This window comes from Pieris napi, chromosome 1, assembly GCF_905475465.1.
Source record: "Pieris napi chromosome 1, ilPieNapi1.2, whole genome shotgun sequence".
Lineage (NCBI taxonomy): Eukaryota > Metazoa > Arthropoda > Insecta > Lepidoptera > Pieridae > Pieris > Pieris napi.
The window spans coordinates 3661705-3677656 of NC_062234.1; the positions used below are offsets into that span (position 1 = coordinate 3661705).

The 15952-nt window shown below is 34.1% G+C and overlaps 1 protein-coding gene across 3 annotated transcripts in view; it reads right to left on the reverse strand.

The window, feature by feature from the left end:
- LOC125063296 (phosphofurin acidic cluster sorting protein 1) overlaps nucleotides 1-15952 on the reverse strand; it is a 69767-nt gene that overhangs the window by 9435 nt on the left and 44380 nt on the right. Inside the window, exons 2-9 of one of the 3 annotated variants that reach the window (XM_047669689.1) lie at nucleotides 9220-9444; nucleotides 5617-5710; nucleotides 4817-4976; nucleotides 3698-3837; nucleotides 2868-2987; nucleotides 2275-2400; nucleotides 1376-1529; nucleotides 651-728 (exon numbers count right to left, since the gene is read on the reverse strand). In XM_047669689.1, coding sequence (XP_047525645.1) covers nucleotides 651-728; nucleotides 1376-1529; nucleotides 2275-2400; nucleotides 2868-2987; nucleotides 3698-3837; nucleotides 4817-4976; nucleotides 5617-5710; nucleotides 9220-9444 — 1097 coding nt within the window. The remainder of the gene's footprint in view (nucleotides 1-650; nucleotides 729-1375; nucleotides 1530-2274; nucleotides 2401-2867; nucleotides 2988-3697; nucleotides 3838-4816; nucleotides 4977-5616; nucleotides 5711-9219; nucleotides 9445-15952) is intronic. The other 2 variants (XM_047669699.1, XM_047669708.1) reach the window with 2 other exon arrangements.

The window sequence follows — 15952 nt, forward strand, 5'->3', positions numbered from 1 at the left end:
TTTTATTATGATACATTATGTGCATACACAGACATGCACTTCAGTTACATGAAGAAGGCCTAAAGGAAACTTTTACGCATCAAACACACGATGTTAATGTTTTATATTATTAATTTAGTCCTTGTGAATGTCAAATGCTTGATGATAAAAAACAAAAAAGTATTATTAAATATTCTAGTGACGTATACATTTACAACATGGCCTTTGTTCCAATATAACAGATGGTTAATTAACAATTCAAATATTTTAGCGACGGAAAGACTCTTGAACGGAATATTGATAGTATTCATTACTCATTCCTTTGTAGACGGATCTTGTGAATTATTAAATTTAAATTTCTGCAATTAATTATAACTAGGTTCATTTGGAGATGGAAATTCAGTAACAGTACTGCGACCTTATTGAATGCGACATAACAATGGAACAAAACAAAAAGCTTGTACATAAATACATCGTGAAAATATCCGAAAGAGTTTCTTGACATACAATCAAATTATATTGGCTAAATTAAATATTAACTGTAAAACGTGCAAGTGCCAAGGGGTGACCTTTGTAAGATTCTTTTACAACATATTCAGCTGCTAAATGAAATGAATAGTTATTTTTATATCACAAGCAAATCAAAATTGTTGCATAGAAATAAAAAATACCTGTGAATGATAGTGTGGGCTGATGTCGGTTCCGCGGTCGCAACTCAGCAGCGGACGCGAGGCTCGCGTGTCGTGTCACTGCGCATGCGATTACGCTTACGATGGGAATGAAGTGGCGGGCACCAAATGTACGTATGAATACGTGCACGTATACGCTTCACGCAAAGGAGCCTTTCGAGTACCACGTAGTCCCACATAAGTGGGTGTTTAGATAGATAAATAATCAAGATACTGTTTCTTATAAATGCTCATGCATTATTAACTTAATTCGTAGTACTTGAATCGCCCCATACGTATGAAATGAAGTATTCACGTGTACAATTGGTTATATGTGCAAATGTTTATGTGTTTTAACACAAGTGAATTGTTACCGCCACTCCAAACCCACATGCACTAAACAGAGCGTTACAACACAAAATTAGGCAATAAAAAATTTCACCTACATTAAAACTATCTATCATAATTAAAATGCAATATAAAATTTAAGCAACACAATGCGCCCAATTTCTTGTGGTTTTATTTACTAAATAGCCTTCTTACATAGTTTTCATAGGTAAAACTCTAATCGCTTGAATTTGTCCGATAATATAATAATATAACAAAATCATATCGATTAATATAATGAATGGACTTCATATATCAGTACATTGCAAAGAAACTTTGAAGCAATTAAATATCAAACTATGGCACAAGTTACATAAACCATTGATTTCTTTAGCACTTACCATTGGAATGTCTATGATGGTCTTGATTAGCAAGACTCCTGGAGCTGCTGAAGAACGGTCTAAGCGAGGGTTTAGGCGTGGAACCGATGCTGATGGTGTCCATCTGATCGGGACCTGAATCGTCACCCTCGCCACATGATAGAGAATCCAAATCCTGAATAGACAACTTTGTACTTTATGATCGCATCGAGAAACCAATTAGGATTTTGCCTAAATATCTCGTTCGAGTACAAAAGAAACCGCTTGCGCTACAGCCTTTTAGGTCTGTGTTTAATTCTGTATGTTTCGTGACCAATTGTTTATCTAATAGACAAGTTGGTGATCAGCCTTCTCTGCCTGACACACGCCGTCGACCATTTGGGTCTCTCCTTTACGAACGAGTATTAATTGCGCACATAGACCGAAAGTCCATTTGTGCACAGCCTGGGTTCAAAGGCCATAATTACACTGCTCGTTGGAGTACCTACTACACATCATAATAAATTATGATGCTAGAAAAACTCTATCCCACGTATATATAAAACGTTCAAGCACTTAAACACTACATATCAGAAGTCAATTAGTATATTATATCAGAACTCAATTAGTATATTATATTAGAAGTCAATTAGTAGGTATAGTAATATAATAATGCCTGATATGTATAAGTTAAATATGTGGTATTGAAAAGGAACATATTTAATAATTGTTTAATGATATATGTTGAGATATTTTAAATCAACCTACTGTCTCAAGCCATACACACATCTTTGTTGAACTAATGGCTGAACATTGAAGTATCATAGCACTCGTAGTAACGTCAAAGAGCATATTATAGACAGGATTTTCCATAGATATGCAAAAATGATAATTACAGGTAAACTGAGCAAGTCTGTTTCGTTAGGATATCTACGACTTACCTGAAATAGTTCATCTATGTCCCGCTGTGCGTTGTGGTTGTCTCGCACCGCCCCGCGCTCACCCAATTCTTCGGGAACGCGAAATCGACGCAGAAGTGCTGCGAATTTCTGCTTTAGATTTCTTTGCTGCAAATAATTACCTTTCAAATCAATTTATATTTCACAATGATTCATCACCATCTCACCAACAAGAAGGATACTACAATATGTCCAAACACGTCAATAGACACGCAATTAGCATTATAAGTTAGTAATACCACTCGAAAATGTTTAATTTAAAACAAAAAACTCAATACCTCCATACCAGTAACCGGGAGACCGTACAATAACGTACATAATCCTTATCTAATCACGATGCCACTGTTACTGATAGTGAGTTACATCATTTTCATTTAGTGAAGCGAAGGTTATGTCAAGGCGAGATGAACGACAACGCAATATCACTTACGGTTAGAATTTCGTGTAATTTAGAAAAAAATACAAAAGAACAGAAACATGTTATAAAGAAAATGTCTAGTACTACAGCAAAACTACTACTAAAGACGCAGGCAAAAGACTGTGAGAATAAAGTTGATTATCCCGTGCCGGCTCACCGCGAGCTTGCCGCGGCTGCCTTTGCGCTTGCTCGGGGCGTGTTCGAGTTCACTATCGCTGTCCCTCTCATGCGCCTTAGAGTGGATATAGCTCTGTCTCTCTCTGTCCATGTACCCCAGCTGCGTGCAAGCAATTTTATTTCGCCTGGCTTACAATTGTAATTGAACTTTCCTCCTCAGTTTATCGCTTGTACCAAATTTAAAGTAACGAATGAGTATGGAACCATTTACATTTAAATGAAATATGTTACCCACTACACAGGTTTACTTAGATGCGAGAGGTTAGATTCAAAATAGGTTCTATGCGTTCGTTACTTTCAAAAACTTTCAAAAAAATTGGTACCTCCTCCTTCCTTCTTTATTATATAATTATAAACCAGGTTTTGCAAAAGCGAGAATATAATTATTACAATTCATTTAAAATATGCTAAGTATAAATATTTTAGAATAAAATTCTAAATTCTATTTATTAAAATTAAATAATAATTTCAATATCTAGGTTTAAATACAATAATCATAATCAAAGCTACAGCTTTATGCATGCATAAGCAACTTGATATTCTTCTATAGTTTTCTCACTCGACATTATTATAAATGGAAATATTTTACACAAAAAAGTTTAAAAAAAAGTAATTTTATTTCCGTCGAATGGTTCTTTATATTATTTTGGTTGTCTGTATAAAAAAAGGCTTCATATTAGTTTATATAAATCCTAAAAGCGCTATATATCACAAATTTTTTATATCACCTTCATTATGTTTAGAAAATAATGAAGTAATAGCTTGCTAAAAGTATGTAAACCGACAAATATTTCCTTTGGTTAATTTTACCTTGGTGTAACTAAAGTCGGCCTTGTTGAACTCGATCTGCCTGTGCGGTCGTCTACGGGCAGGTGCACCATATGTCATCTCATCAGCCTCTTCCACCGAACTGAACTCTCCTTCCTCCTCTTCATCAGAGTATCCTCTTTCTGAAATCAGATGATAATGTTTTATCGGGGTTATTGTATCCTAATTTTGCTAGAACTCCACTTACTACCTTTAGTAGGTATCCATAATTATACATATCGATTATTATACGTTAGTCATGATACACAAAACGGTCAGAGACTATGGACATGCCTGTAAATTATATATATATATATATATATATTCTATATCATATTCTATCTTGGTCTATCTAATCCTAATACAGCTGAGTTTAAATTTGTCGGAGACTCCTTTTTATTGAAGTATTTGTGTAATTTAAGAATTATAATTAACACGTAAAAATCTTGACGTTTGTTTACACGTAGGATACATACATTAGCCATCAGGTATGTCATAGGGACTGTTACGCCATCTTGTTTTGCGTTGTGGCGGGCGGGAAATTATGAGTGTTTAATTTATTTTTTTGCCAATACTTAACAAAATTAAAAGGATCATATTGTAGGTCCTATAGTCACTATTAATAATCTGAAATGTATTTTAAAATCTTATCAAATAACCAACTAAATTGGAGTTAGCTTTACAATTTCGGTAGAAAATAATTTTCGCTGCCTTCTAATACTAATGTCCTTTATCATTGGTTGTGTTAAGTTATTAAAAAGTTCAGCACAACGACCTTGTAGTTGATTTAAATTACATAAAATATGATATGATATGTACGATACAAATAATATAAGACTTGACCAAATCATATGACTAATAATGTAAAATTCCTTTAAAGACAAATTTGCGCGCCAATGTGTACAGAATATGCGAACTTACGATTGTACCACCTTATACATTTTTGTACCATATTCTTGCAATAAATAAATTATTATTATTATTCACTTCACTTCAAATTTCGTGGTAAAAAGAGAAAAAGAGTCGCATTAATCGAACGAAGAAGTCTACCTATATAATACATCGTCCAACTTATGGTCAACGGAATGAACGGTATTAAGAAATGATGACAGTTTAAATTACCGGTAATAAGTAAAGTGTTGTTATTCTTAGTGTCATGATCGACGGGCGTAGAAGCCAAGCCAGTGATGGTCAGTCTTGCCACTGGCTGCCCAGCTGGCGCACCCACTTTACCTCCCACACTGGTTAATTCCAGCTCCATGTCCATAGAACGTTGAAGCACCTGTTAACGTAAATGTCTTATAACAAAAGTCTATAATAATTTTGAAATATCATTCTGAATATATTACACAACTTGTTAGGAGTAATCGAGAATAATTTACGAGGAAGAATGTAATATATTTTTAGTTCTAACAACTTTCAATTGGATGATTCACTAATCGCCCAAACTATCTTGGTTACGAGGTTGGATTTATTAAGCGGAATTCCTTGCTCTGACGTACACCATAGTTTAAAAACATGTTATGAGCGATCTAATATAGGCATATTGAGTCTATATATAATCTTATATACTTACATCTGGTTTGGACCCTATTTTTATATAGAGAATTTTCTGTTTACTAAGCCAAAAAGTGCTCTCGAAACTCTTCAAAATGATGTTATAATAATTATAAAATATAATGTATTCATATACATACGTTATGATACGACAGGATTAACACTTCAAAACGTCAATAAAAAATATATTCAAAATTTACATTTACAATCAATTCTCAACGGCGAGAACGTATGGGTAGAACTGGCAAGAAAATATCCGCCATTATTTTTAATCGCCAAGTTTTTTTTTGTTTTACAAGATGCTTGTGAGGAGCTGCTCCACCATGCTCCTCATGACATCGAAGCAGTGAATCATAATTGAGTACCTGATCCATCCTAATAACACCTTCGGCGAGTGTTTTGTAGCCCAGTATCGTGCGGTTTTTGTACTTCTTGCGACGCTGTAACATAATTTGCAACCTGGAACGAAATAATACATTTTTAGTTTCACAAAGTCGAACTATAGTAACATTTTCCACACTGTTAAAATCAGCAGTCTTCGCGATGAAACTACACATATATATAAGTATAGGCGGTAAGAATGTATGTAATACTAAATATAACATGATGGCGCGTTTCGATTAGTTGAGATAAGCAATTAGCGATCCCGCAAAAGCATCTTGAGTCTAATCACAGACACGCGACGACATATCTATCTTTTATTATAACCCGCTGAAAGGTAATTTTGTATTCAAATTGTATACAATAGTGTATTTGTCACCCACGTTCAGTTAATAAGAATCCCTAAAAATAGCTATATACGGTGTATATTTCAGATACATAGGCTTAAGGTAGATATTCGACTCGGGCTGTATTACTTTAAATTTTACGACGCGCCCAACGGCAATAAAACATAATATAAAATGGAAGTCGGGAACGACAGGACGCTCATTACTAGGCTCGCTTACTGCAGATGGAAAATATTACTCAAATTTAATGCCTCTTCTAAGTACGAACCTGACAGCTTAGTCGATAAACATGTTTCTAAAAATATTATATACGTTTACCTGATATGAATTATGATAACAGAAACTCCCTTTTTCGTTTTATTATTTCTTATTTTTCGTAGAACTATTAATTTTTTGATGGTTTGAGAAATTGTAATACCTCATTCTACAATTTGATTTTGATCATATTACAGAAGCAGCTTACATTCGGCTAGATCAGTATCGGGAATAGGAGATCCGCAATTATTGGATTTCCACGCCTGATAACGCTCATTTCTGCACGGAAACTTGGAACAGAGCCTAATATCCTGAACAGTTTAAACCACAAACCTGATTGGTTAACTATGTTTATTATTCGAACAAATAGAGGAAAAACACTAACTTGAAATCTAATCTTGTATATGTATTGACAGCAGTTTAAAAATAACCACTATATAATGTACTAGAATCTTTCAAGGGATATTTCAATAATATATCTAACCCAAATTATTGTATGTCTGACAATATTCTACCGGGTGGAAGCTATATTATATCGCACAAAAAAAATAGATTTACTCAATCTTCAATTGTTGTTCTTTTAATATATTTCATTGTAACAATATTTTCCTTACCGTTAAAAACTGCGGGCCAGCTCAATTAAAATCTTTCACTCGTAAATCACGGAACCCATTATTACGAAATATTTTCAAAGAGACGAGGCATTGACGCAGCAGTTGCGAAGATATATGAGGCATACAAATATAAACCAAAACTATTTAAAGGTAATATCAATAAACATAAAAGAGCAGAGCGGCTATAAAGCCAAGTTCAAACTAAAAGGGGTCACGTTTGAAGGCCAATTTCACGGTTAAACAAGTCACTAAAACGCTGTGAAGAAAGATATAAAAGGAACTGAATATCCTGTTTACATAGACCATTTTGTAAACTCACTATTAGTTAATAAAAGCGCCGATATAACTGATATTAAATAACATAGGAATGTTTACATTGGTTTGTACTGGATTTCGCAACTATGTAGTTTAAAAAAAAACAGTGGCGCTACAACCTTGTAGGTTTCTGATGTCTGTATCTATTTCGTGATCATTTGTTTCTTCTAATAGGCAAGTACGTAGTTAGTATTGCATTTTGGCTCTATGGTAAGTTATATACCTCTTTGGTAAGTTTTTCATAATTCCGATACTCAAATAATTTTGTAATAGTGGTATTAGAAAGATCTAGTAAATTTATTTCCAGAAACCATACAAAACTCTCAATAGATAACTTCCTTAATAATTTATTTGGTCCATTAACCTTTTCAACGGAATTCTACATCTGACACGATGACTCAGTGAATTTATATCCCACGATTATAAATTTAGTTTAAATATATTTTACTTTCATGCGTACATAAATAACAGACTTGTAGAAATGACACTACAATAAAACCGTGAATAATAAACATCATAACTAATTCCTTTCTCAAAGTATTTGAAAAATTCTGACACCATATTAGACCAGTGCCGATAATTTTTGAAACCAAATAAAATTACAGTAGGATGAAACCCATTAGAAAAGGAGGGGAATATGATCAAAATGAAAGGAAAAATAAATTACGGTCGATCTGAGGTCGGGAAGGGGTGGGGGGGGAGTTTTAAGGGTAAAAAACGGTTTATCTCGATTTCCGGCAAAACTAAAAGTCCTATCGAAGAAAGTTAAATGGCAAAGTTTGAGGTAATAAAAAGATCTAGAACTTTTGTATTCACACATTTTTCACATAACCTCAAAATTTATGTGAAAAATTCAAAAAACCAAGTTTTTGGTTTTTTATTTTTATCTTTAACAAAAATATATTTTTTTTGACGAAATTTGGTGAAAACTTACCTTTCCATGCCCCAAATACACTGTAATTTATTTGATTAAAAATATTTATTTGTTCACCTTATTTTGAATTAATATCGAAAAAACACCCTAATTTTCAATCGAAAATTCTGACGTCAAAATTTCAGCTTTTTTCAAAAAGTTGGTGTGCTTTCAGTTCGTTGAAATCTCTACTTTCCTATGGTACAAATATATATATATATTGCCATAGTAAATCTTCTCAGAAAACGCAAAAAATCGTATGCAGTAACGCCCAGACCTGTCATCCCCTTCCTTACTTCTCTATGAAATACGAAAATTTTAGCCCATCTAAAGGTTAAATTTTTTTTTTAGGTCACTCAGGTATATATAAGTTATCTTAAAATAGTAATAAATAGGCATCTGATTATAATTTAAAGAAGATTCATAGAGAAGTAGGGAAGGGGATGACGGGTCTGGGCGTTACTGCATACGATTTTTTGCGTTTTATGAGAAGATTTACTATGGTAATATATATATATTTTTTTACCATAGGAAAGTAGAGATTTCAACGAACTGAAAGCACACCAACTTTTTGAAAAAAGCTGAAATTTTGACGTCAGAATTTTCGATTGAAAATTAGGATGTTTTTTCGATATTAATTCAAAATAAGGTGAACAAATAAATATTTTTAATCAAATAAATTACAGTGTATTTGGGAGATAGAAAGGTAAGTTTTCACCAAATTTTGTTAAAAAAAAAATATTTTTGTTAAAGATAAAAATAAAAAACCAAAAACTTGGTTTTTTGAAATTTTCACATAAATTTTGAGGTTATGTGAAAAATGTGTGAATATAAAAGTTCTAGATCTTTTTATTACCTCAAACTTTGCCATTTAACTTTCTTCGATAGGACTTTTAGTTTTGCCGGAAATCGAGATAAACCGTTTTTTACCCTTAAAACTCCCCCCCCACCCCTTCCCGACCTCAGATCGACCGTAATTTATTTTTCCTTTCATTTTGATCATATTCCCCTCCTTTTCTAATGGGTTTCATCCTACTGTGATTTTTTTCCCTTTTTATTTATTTTAAAGGCTATCTGCACTGGTCTATATTATTAAGCACTAGAAAAATTTAGATTCAAATCTACATTTTCGCGAGTACAAACCTGTTGCCATCACGTTTCACAAAGTGCGGGTACTGCAGGGAGAAGCAAAGATCCAGCTCCACATCCATTGGGGGTACGATGATATCGTTAGAGCGAAGTGTGCGCTTGCTGCTGTGCATTCGAGCCGCCAGCGTTACTGCACCCGCGCCGCCAGCCGCAGCCCCGCCGCCAGCTTCGCCTAGTGCGCCGCATACTCTAAGGCGAGTTACGCGTAGTGTGCACAGTCTGAAATTAAAATTTATCTGTCAGCTTAGGTAGACATATATAATCAGTGGCGCTACAACCTCTTTAGGTCTTGGCCTCAGATTTCTGAATCTGTTTCATGATAATTTTTCAATCTAATACGCAAGTATATATCAGCATACAGTGCCTGACACACACCATCGATTTTTTGGGTCTAAGACATCTCGGTTTCCTCACGATGTTTTCCTTCACTGTTCGAGCGAATGTTAAATGCGCACATAGAGAGAAAGTCCACACACAGCCGGGGATCGAACCTACGACCTCAGGGATGAGAGTCGCACGCTGAAGCCACTAGGCCAACACTGACATATACCTTTAGTAAATAATGTTATTTTGTTAATTAGATGACACTCCTGTTAGAATAGGTGAGCAATTTTAATAAAAACTAGCTGCTGTGGTCTCTGGCAGAATGTTCAGCGCTGTGGAACAGTCTGCTCCTCAGCATAATGCTGAGCCATGGCCAATTAAAACCACAGCACACACGCATTACACACTTAAAACGTACCTTATTCTTTAAAAGAAATTTTTTTTTATCTCTCATTCTTTTTTATTTTTTTTATCATTGTTATTTTGTGTTTCTGTGTGTGTATTCTGTTAGTAATAAATGTTATGTTAAGTCCAAGTTTTTGACATACTTAAAGCTAAGTCTCGACCCAGATCTTGCCCTTATGGTCATATTATAACGTTTAAATATAGAGAACCTCTTTCCAAAGACAACAACATCTTTCATAAACATGTTTTGTCTACGGATAGAGTAATACTATAATTGAAATTGTAAACAAAAAAGTCAAAAATATCGAGGCACGCTAACACGGTCTGCGACTAATCAAACAGTCTGTTTGTGAAGTAAGCAATGGCTCGCATGTACGAACATCGCTGAGCCGAATCCAATAACGATTCTGTCCAGTACATATGCAATTTCCGGTATGGTAAACGTTTTAGTTTACCCAAAAAATTTAAATTTGTCTTATTACATACTATATCTAAATTCTGAGAAGTTCGTTGAATAGTAACTAACGGCAAAAGAACAAACTGTCGTAGAGTACGAAGAACGAGTGCAGTCTCACGAAAATAATATCAGTTCGCTGCACCGGAAAATTGTCAACATATCAATGTTGAGGGGTGTGATATATCAACGTTGTTGCCTAATTATTTATTGCATCAAAACTCAACTAATAAAATATAGTCAGTAATGCATTTGTAAAAATATTCAATACACACTTTATGGTAGGGGAGCCCACGATGCTAAATGGGGATTTACTCGAGCGTCGTAGAGACCTATTGGGATGCAAAGCTTAGATAAAAAGAAGAAAAAAATGTTATATGATAAATTCCTTTTCATCGATGGGGGAAGCGGCTATAGATAGTTAAATATGTAAAAAAAAAACTGTTGCATGGACATCCTCGAGCGCGTCAGATATTGATAGCATCAATGCCCTACGTATTTTTAATAATGTACGTATGTTAATCTGATCGTTTGCATGATGCGGGTGGTTGTATTTAAGGGTTGAAAATGAAAAAAAAAAAAATTTATCGAGCGCGTCAGATTTTCTAAGGGAGTGTTAAGTGCACCAAAAAAAAAGCTCTCATTCACTAATCTGACGATTTCGATGGGACGCAAACCCACGGCCATTTTCATAATATGCAAAAAAAAATCGCAATTTTGAAATACTCAAGAGCGTCAGATTAAGATATATGTGGTTCATCTTTATGTTCTAAACGTACTGTCTCATAATCTGACGATTATCTAGAGGGATTCGCCTGATCTGACAAAAAAATTTAGAAAAACGATTCACCGAAAGGGCCATTCCTGCAACTTCCCGCTACTTCCATTCCTGGATGCTTAAAATTGATATTTTGAGCTCGCTGAGTTCAAAGAAATAACATGTCTATGCATTTGAGCTCTCCCAGCACGAAAGTGTGATAGAATTTTCATAGAACACTATTTTTGGAATTTTCAAACCGCAATAACTTTTGAATGGATCAAGCAATTTTCACGCGGTTGGCGGCATTCGACGCAGTTTTATCATCATCATAAGTAATTTTGCAATTTTAATTGATAGAACCACAAATTTCGGAGTAATCCCGAAAAAACACTTTTTCGGGTTTCTTTCGTTCCCGATATCTCTCGAACTAATCAACCGCTTTTGTCGAGCTTGGTGGCGATCGACGTGGTTTTTCAAGCTCAAAGGCGGATTAGTTTTTGAAGTTGATCAATAAAGAAACACTTTCAAAAAAAAAAATTCTTATTTTTTTAAGATTTTTCAAAATTTCTCAAAATCTATCGGTCCGAATCGGTTCAAATTCACAGGAAATGTAATTTTGAGGGAAATATTTAGAACGCCGTTTAGTAGATTCCGATCGGTTAAAGGAAATGTAGGCATCACGCAGCTGCACGCATTTAACTTTATCGACGATTTTTTGTTATTTCGGCTTGCGGTAATCGTCAGATTATATATTTTTCATTATTCTTGAATTATTTCCTTCAAAATAAAAAAAATATTAGCTACGCTCGAGAATGTCGAGATGACGGTTTTTTTTTACAACTTTGTTGCCCTCCCCTTTTTTTCCGTCACTCTCAAATTGTCAGATTAGTGGAATATACACTTTTTAGGATGTAATTAACTCACCCTACCTTAATCTGACGCGCTCGGGAATTTCTGAAGGTCAATTTTTTTTTACTAATCTGATCCTGTCTCCTTCACGGGCGGCCTTATATATGGGCCTCATATTTTGTGGAGGTACTTAACCGGGTACAAGGTATCCCCCTATATATTAATCTGCCGCGCTTTAGTAAATCCCGAAATCCCCTCTTGGGCTCCCCTACCATTATTAATTTACTCAATGACTCACTCACTCACACATTTGCACCCACACACTCACTCATGCACTCAGGCGTGTTGATAACAGATGAAAAAGCAAAAACAAAAGTAAATAAAATAGAAAATTATAAAAATATATTTTAAGGAGTTTGTTATGGAAGGGCTAGAAACCCTGACACAGGGATTTTTTTACTTAAAAGGGTTCCCTAATCTTACACATTGTAATGCAAATGTACTTAAAATGAATAAACACATTTTCATTTATTTACACTGTTTTTTGTAGAATTTTTAATAGACTACTTAATTTTTAATATATAAAACAAAAACATTTTTATTATAAAAATGATTGAAATAGAAATCGTTGCCGTCAGATGCAGAATAAAAGATAAAAACGTTGCATTTGCAATATTTCTCAGCGAAATGTCCCCGGGGTGATGAGAATGCAAAAATTTAAAAATTCACTACAATCTCTTTTATTTAATTTGTGGTGGTAATTCTGCGGGTAATAAAACTCAATTTTGTTGAAGTAATACTGAAATTATCCGTAATTACATAAATTATATCGCCTAAAAGTGAAAATCAACGTAAGGCATACTTTTAAACGTTTAGTTTTTGTAATATTTTCTTAATTTCTTAAAGTAATACAAAATATTAGAATAGAGGACATCGTGAGTCATTTCTGCTTCATCTTTTAGTCGATATCAAGTCCGGGGATATAAATACAAATAATATAACATTTTCTACATCTGTGATACTTTTTGACATTCAACACCTTTTGTCTTCAGTCACCGTGACCACTCACGCTGTAAAGCACGCGAAACGTCGGGAAAGATTAAAATCATGTATTACATGATGTATTATATTATAATTATAAGTTTAATAAAATAATCAATGCGTTAAAAAAGTGTTTTCTTTAAAATATTAGAATCTCATTTCACTAAGCATCAAACCTCAAACTATGAGCCTAAGAGTGCTGCACAGACTCCAGGTGAAACTACACAACATTAAACAAAACTTCTCTAGAGTCTTTATGAATCACTTACCGCAAATGTAGTTACAAAATACAAGAGTATATCGCGCTAGGCTAATAATTAATGCGGTGACCGAGCAATTATCGGATATTCATGCTACAAAGGGACCTCTGATTACGTTAAAGACTCTGTACTTACAGCTTATACGTATATAACAGGCTGCTTTAACCAAGGTCATGTAAGAATTAAGCAAACATTTTAGGATGATGTTAACTTTTAATTAATCCTTAATGAAAATCCTAATACATTCTAGCTGAGTTAATTTCATGAATAATGCTATACGCTATGGGCCGGGGCCAAAAACTACGTTCGCACGAATTAAGTTCGGTGGCGGTTTTTGTATGGAGATGTTCAAATAAAACACTGAATCTGACTTTAATGGTTTAAAATATGAGCTTATAACTAACACAAAATTACGGGTAGAGGGGTTGCGACGCTAACAAAAACAAACTTGGCTTATCTAAGGGTTCATAAATCTAAATGACACTTATGTTATTGGACATTATCGGACACGAGAATGTTTAAATACAATTTATAAATGGAAACCTAAAGGGCTTATATTGGCTTCAAGTGTGATGATTGTTTACATTTTGTTTACGCTTCTAATTAGTAACAAAAAATATAAACTCGTATGTATATGTAACTTAACTAACATAAGGTTACATAACTCACGGCTGGATATTTAATTTTCTAAATATGTAATAGTGTGACATACAGCATCGCGGAATTTGTAGTAGAACATCTTTTTAGTATATCACTTTGTTCTATTGTCAATAGTTTCCGCAGCGTACGATATAAGGATTTTATCTGTTTTCTTTTTTTTAATTCTTGGGTTACTTTATCGGATTCCTACAATACTACTTTCTGTAAAAATATGATCGTTAATATAACATGGAAAAGTAAGCAGCAAAAAGCTTCAACTAAGTACAAGTTAGAAAGTGCAATGGTCTAGACACTTTCTACGTGAAAGTACACTTACCAGTATTGAAAATCTTCATTTTATTCTATATATCTTCTTTTCTCTTCTTTTTATTTACTAAATTTAATAAATAAGTTATCGTTTTCACTTTCAAAGTTTGTATTAAATAAAAGGCGCACGCTATTAAGTGTAGTCACGTAACAGCCTCGTTTCGTGGCACCTACAATACCTAAAGGCTATCACAAAACTCAAAAATCATTTAGTCATATAGGTAACACAATGTACACTAATGAACGTCAAAAAAAAGAAATGCTCCTAACTTTACATTTAGTGCCAGTTCTCAAATCAAGGGCGTAGAACGGAAGAGAAGAACTGGCAATAAACTCTCCGCTACTCTTTTTAATAGCCAGGTTTTTTTTACACAACGTTTGTAAGGCACACAAGCAAACTTCCAATAGAGATTTTATACCACGTAATTATAAGTTTGCATAATCAGCCAAACAATTTGTTGTATTACTTATAAATGTGAAACTAATTGTCGGAGTTTGTAGGGCACTAATATAGGGCAAAAATAAAACCGAAAATGTCAGCTAAAGTCCATAAGCCTCAAGGGGCACTTAACCCTTTGAACTTTCTCACATCTGGCCATACACGACCACTTCAATATCTATCGGTGACCACAGTTTCTAAAGTCGTTTAAGTGGATAAACGTTTGAAAATTACTAAGTGTTTTAATTTATTGACTCGGTGTACATTCTCAGCAATTCCATAGGGAACTTTCGCCGAGTCGTTGGAAACCTTGCTGTGTTTAAATAATACATAATTATTTTCTATTAATTATGTATTTATGAACCATTCGACTTCTTCAATACAAAGAGTCCCCTCGTGAGTTGTATGAATTGAAGTTGCATGGATCTGGTGAGCGCTGCGCCTTGGAAATGTTTTCGTGGAGTAAGGTCTTACTTCTTAGCTTAGAGCCTAGACGACGTACACTTGTAGCCAGTAATAATCCTTTATAAGTATATTTGTTATACTTACCTGGCACAGACACACTATGTGATGCCGATTAAAGCTTTTTTTTTTCTCTCACCCAAATAGTGATACTAAAGTAATAAGAATTTTTGTTTTGAGCACATGAATTGCGTCGTTATTCAACTACGCAAGTGCCTGACAAATAAAAGAATCCGTTTATTTAAACATGCTCTGGAAAGTTTAGCGCTCAGTTCGCAGTTACGTCAGCAGTTTATCAAAACGTTTTTCTTTACTGTTACGCAATACGGATTTAACTACAGCAAGGTTAATCAATCATATTAAGGAGGTACACAATAAACAACAAAGACAAAACGATTGCCCATTTCGTTGGATTATGATTGGTCAACGGCTCTAATCCAATGGCAGATACGCTACACTGTCCGCTTGATAATTAGAATCAACGCAGGTTGATTTTTTCATTTAAGATTCTCGTTGCCCTGGTTTCTTAGATTAAAAGGATTCCTTTGTTGATTTGCAATCAGAAGTCGATAACGGAGCTATAGAAAAATTCCTACTTGTGTTTGTGAGACAGTCTACGGAAATAAGTCCATTTTCATTATACGCACTCTCAAATTTATCAAAATTTTAATCACCACACGGTCACCCACTACACAGAAACATCTAGTGGGGGACCAGAATTTACAGAATAATGTAACAATTGAATAAGGTTTAATTAATTGAGATAT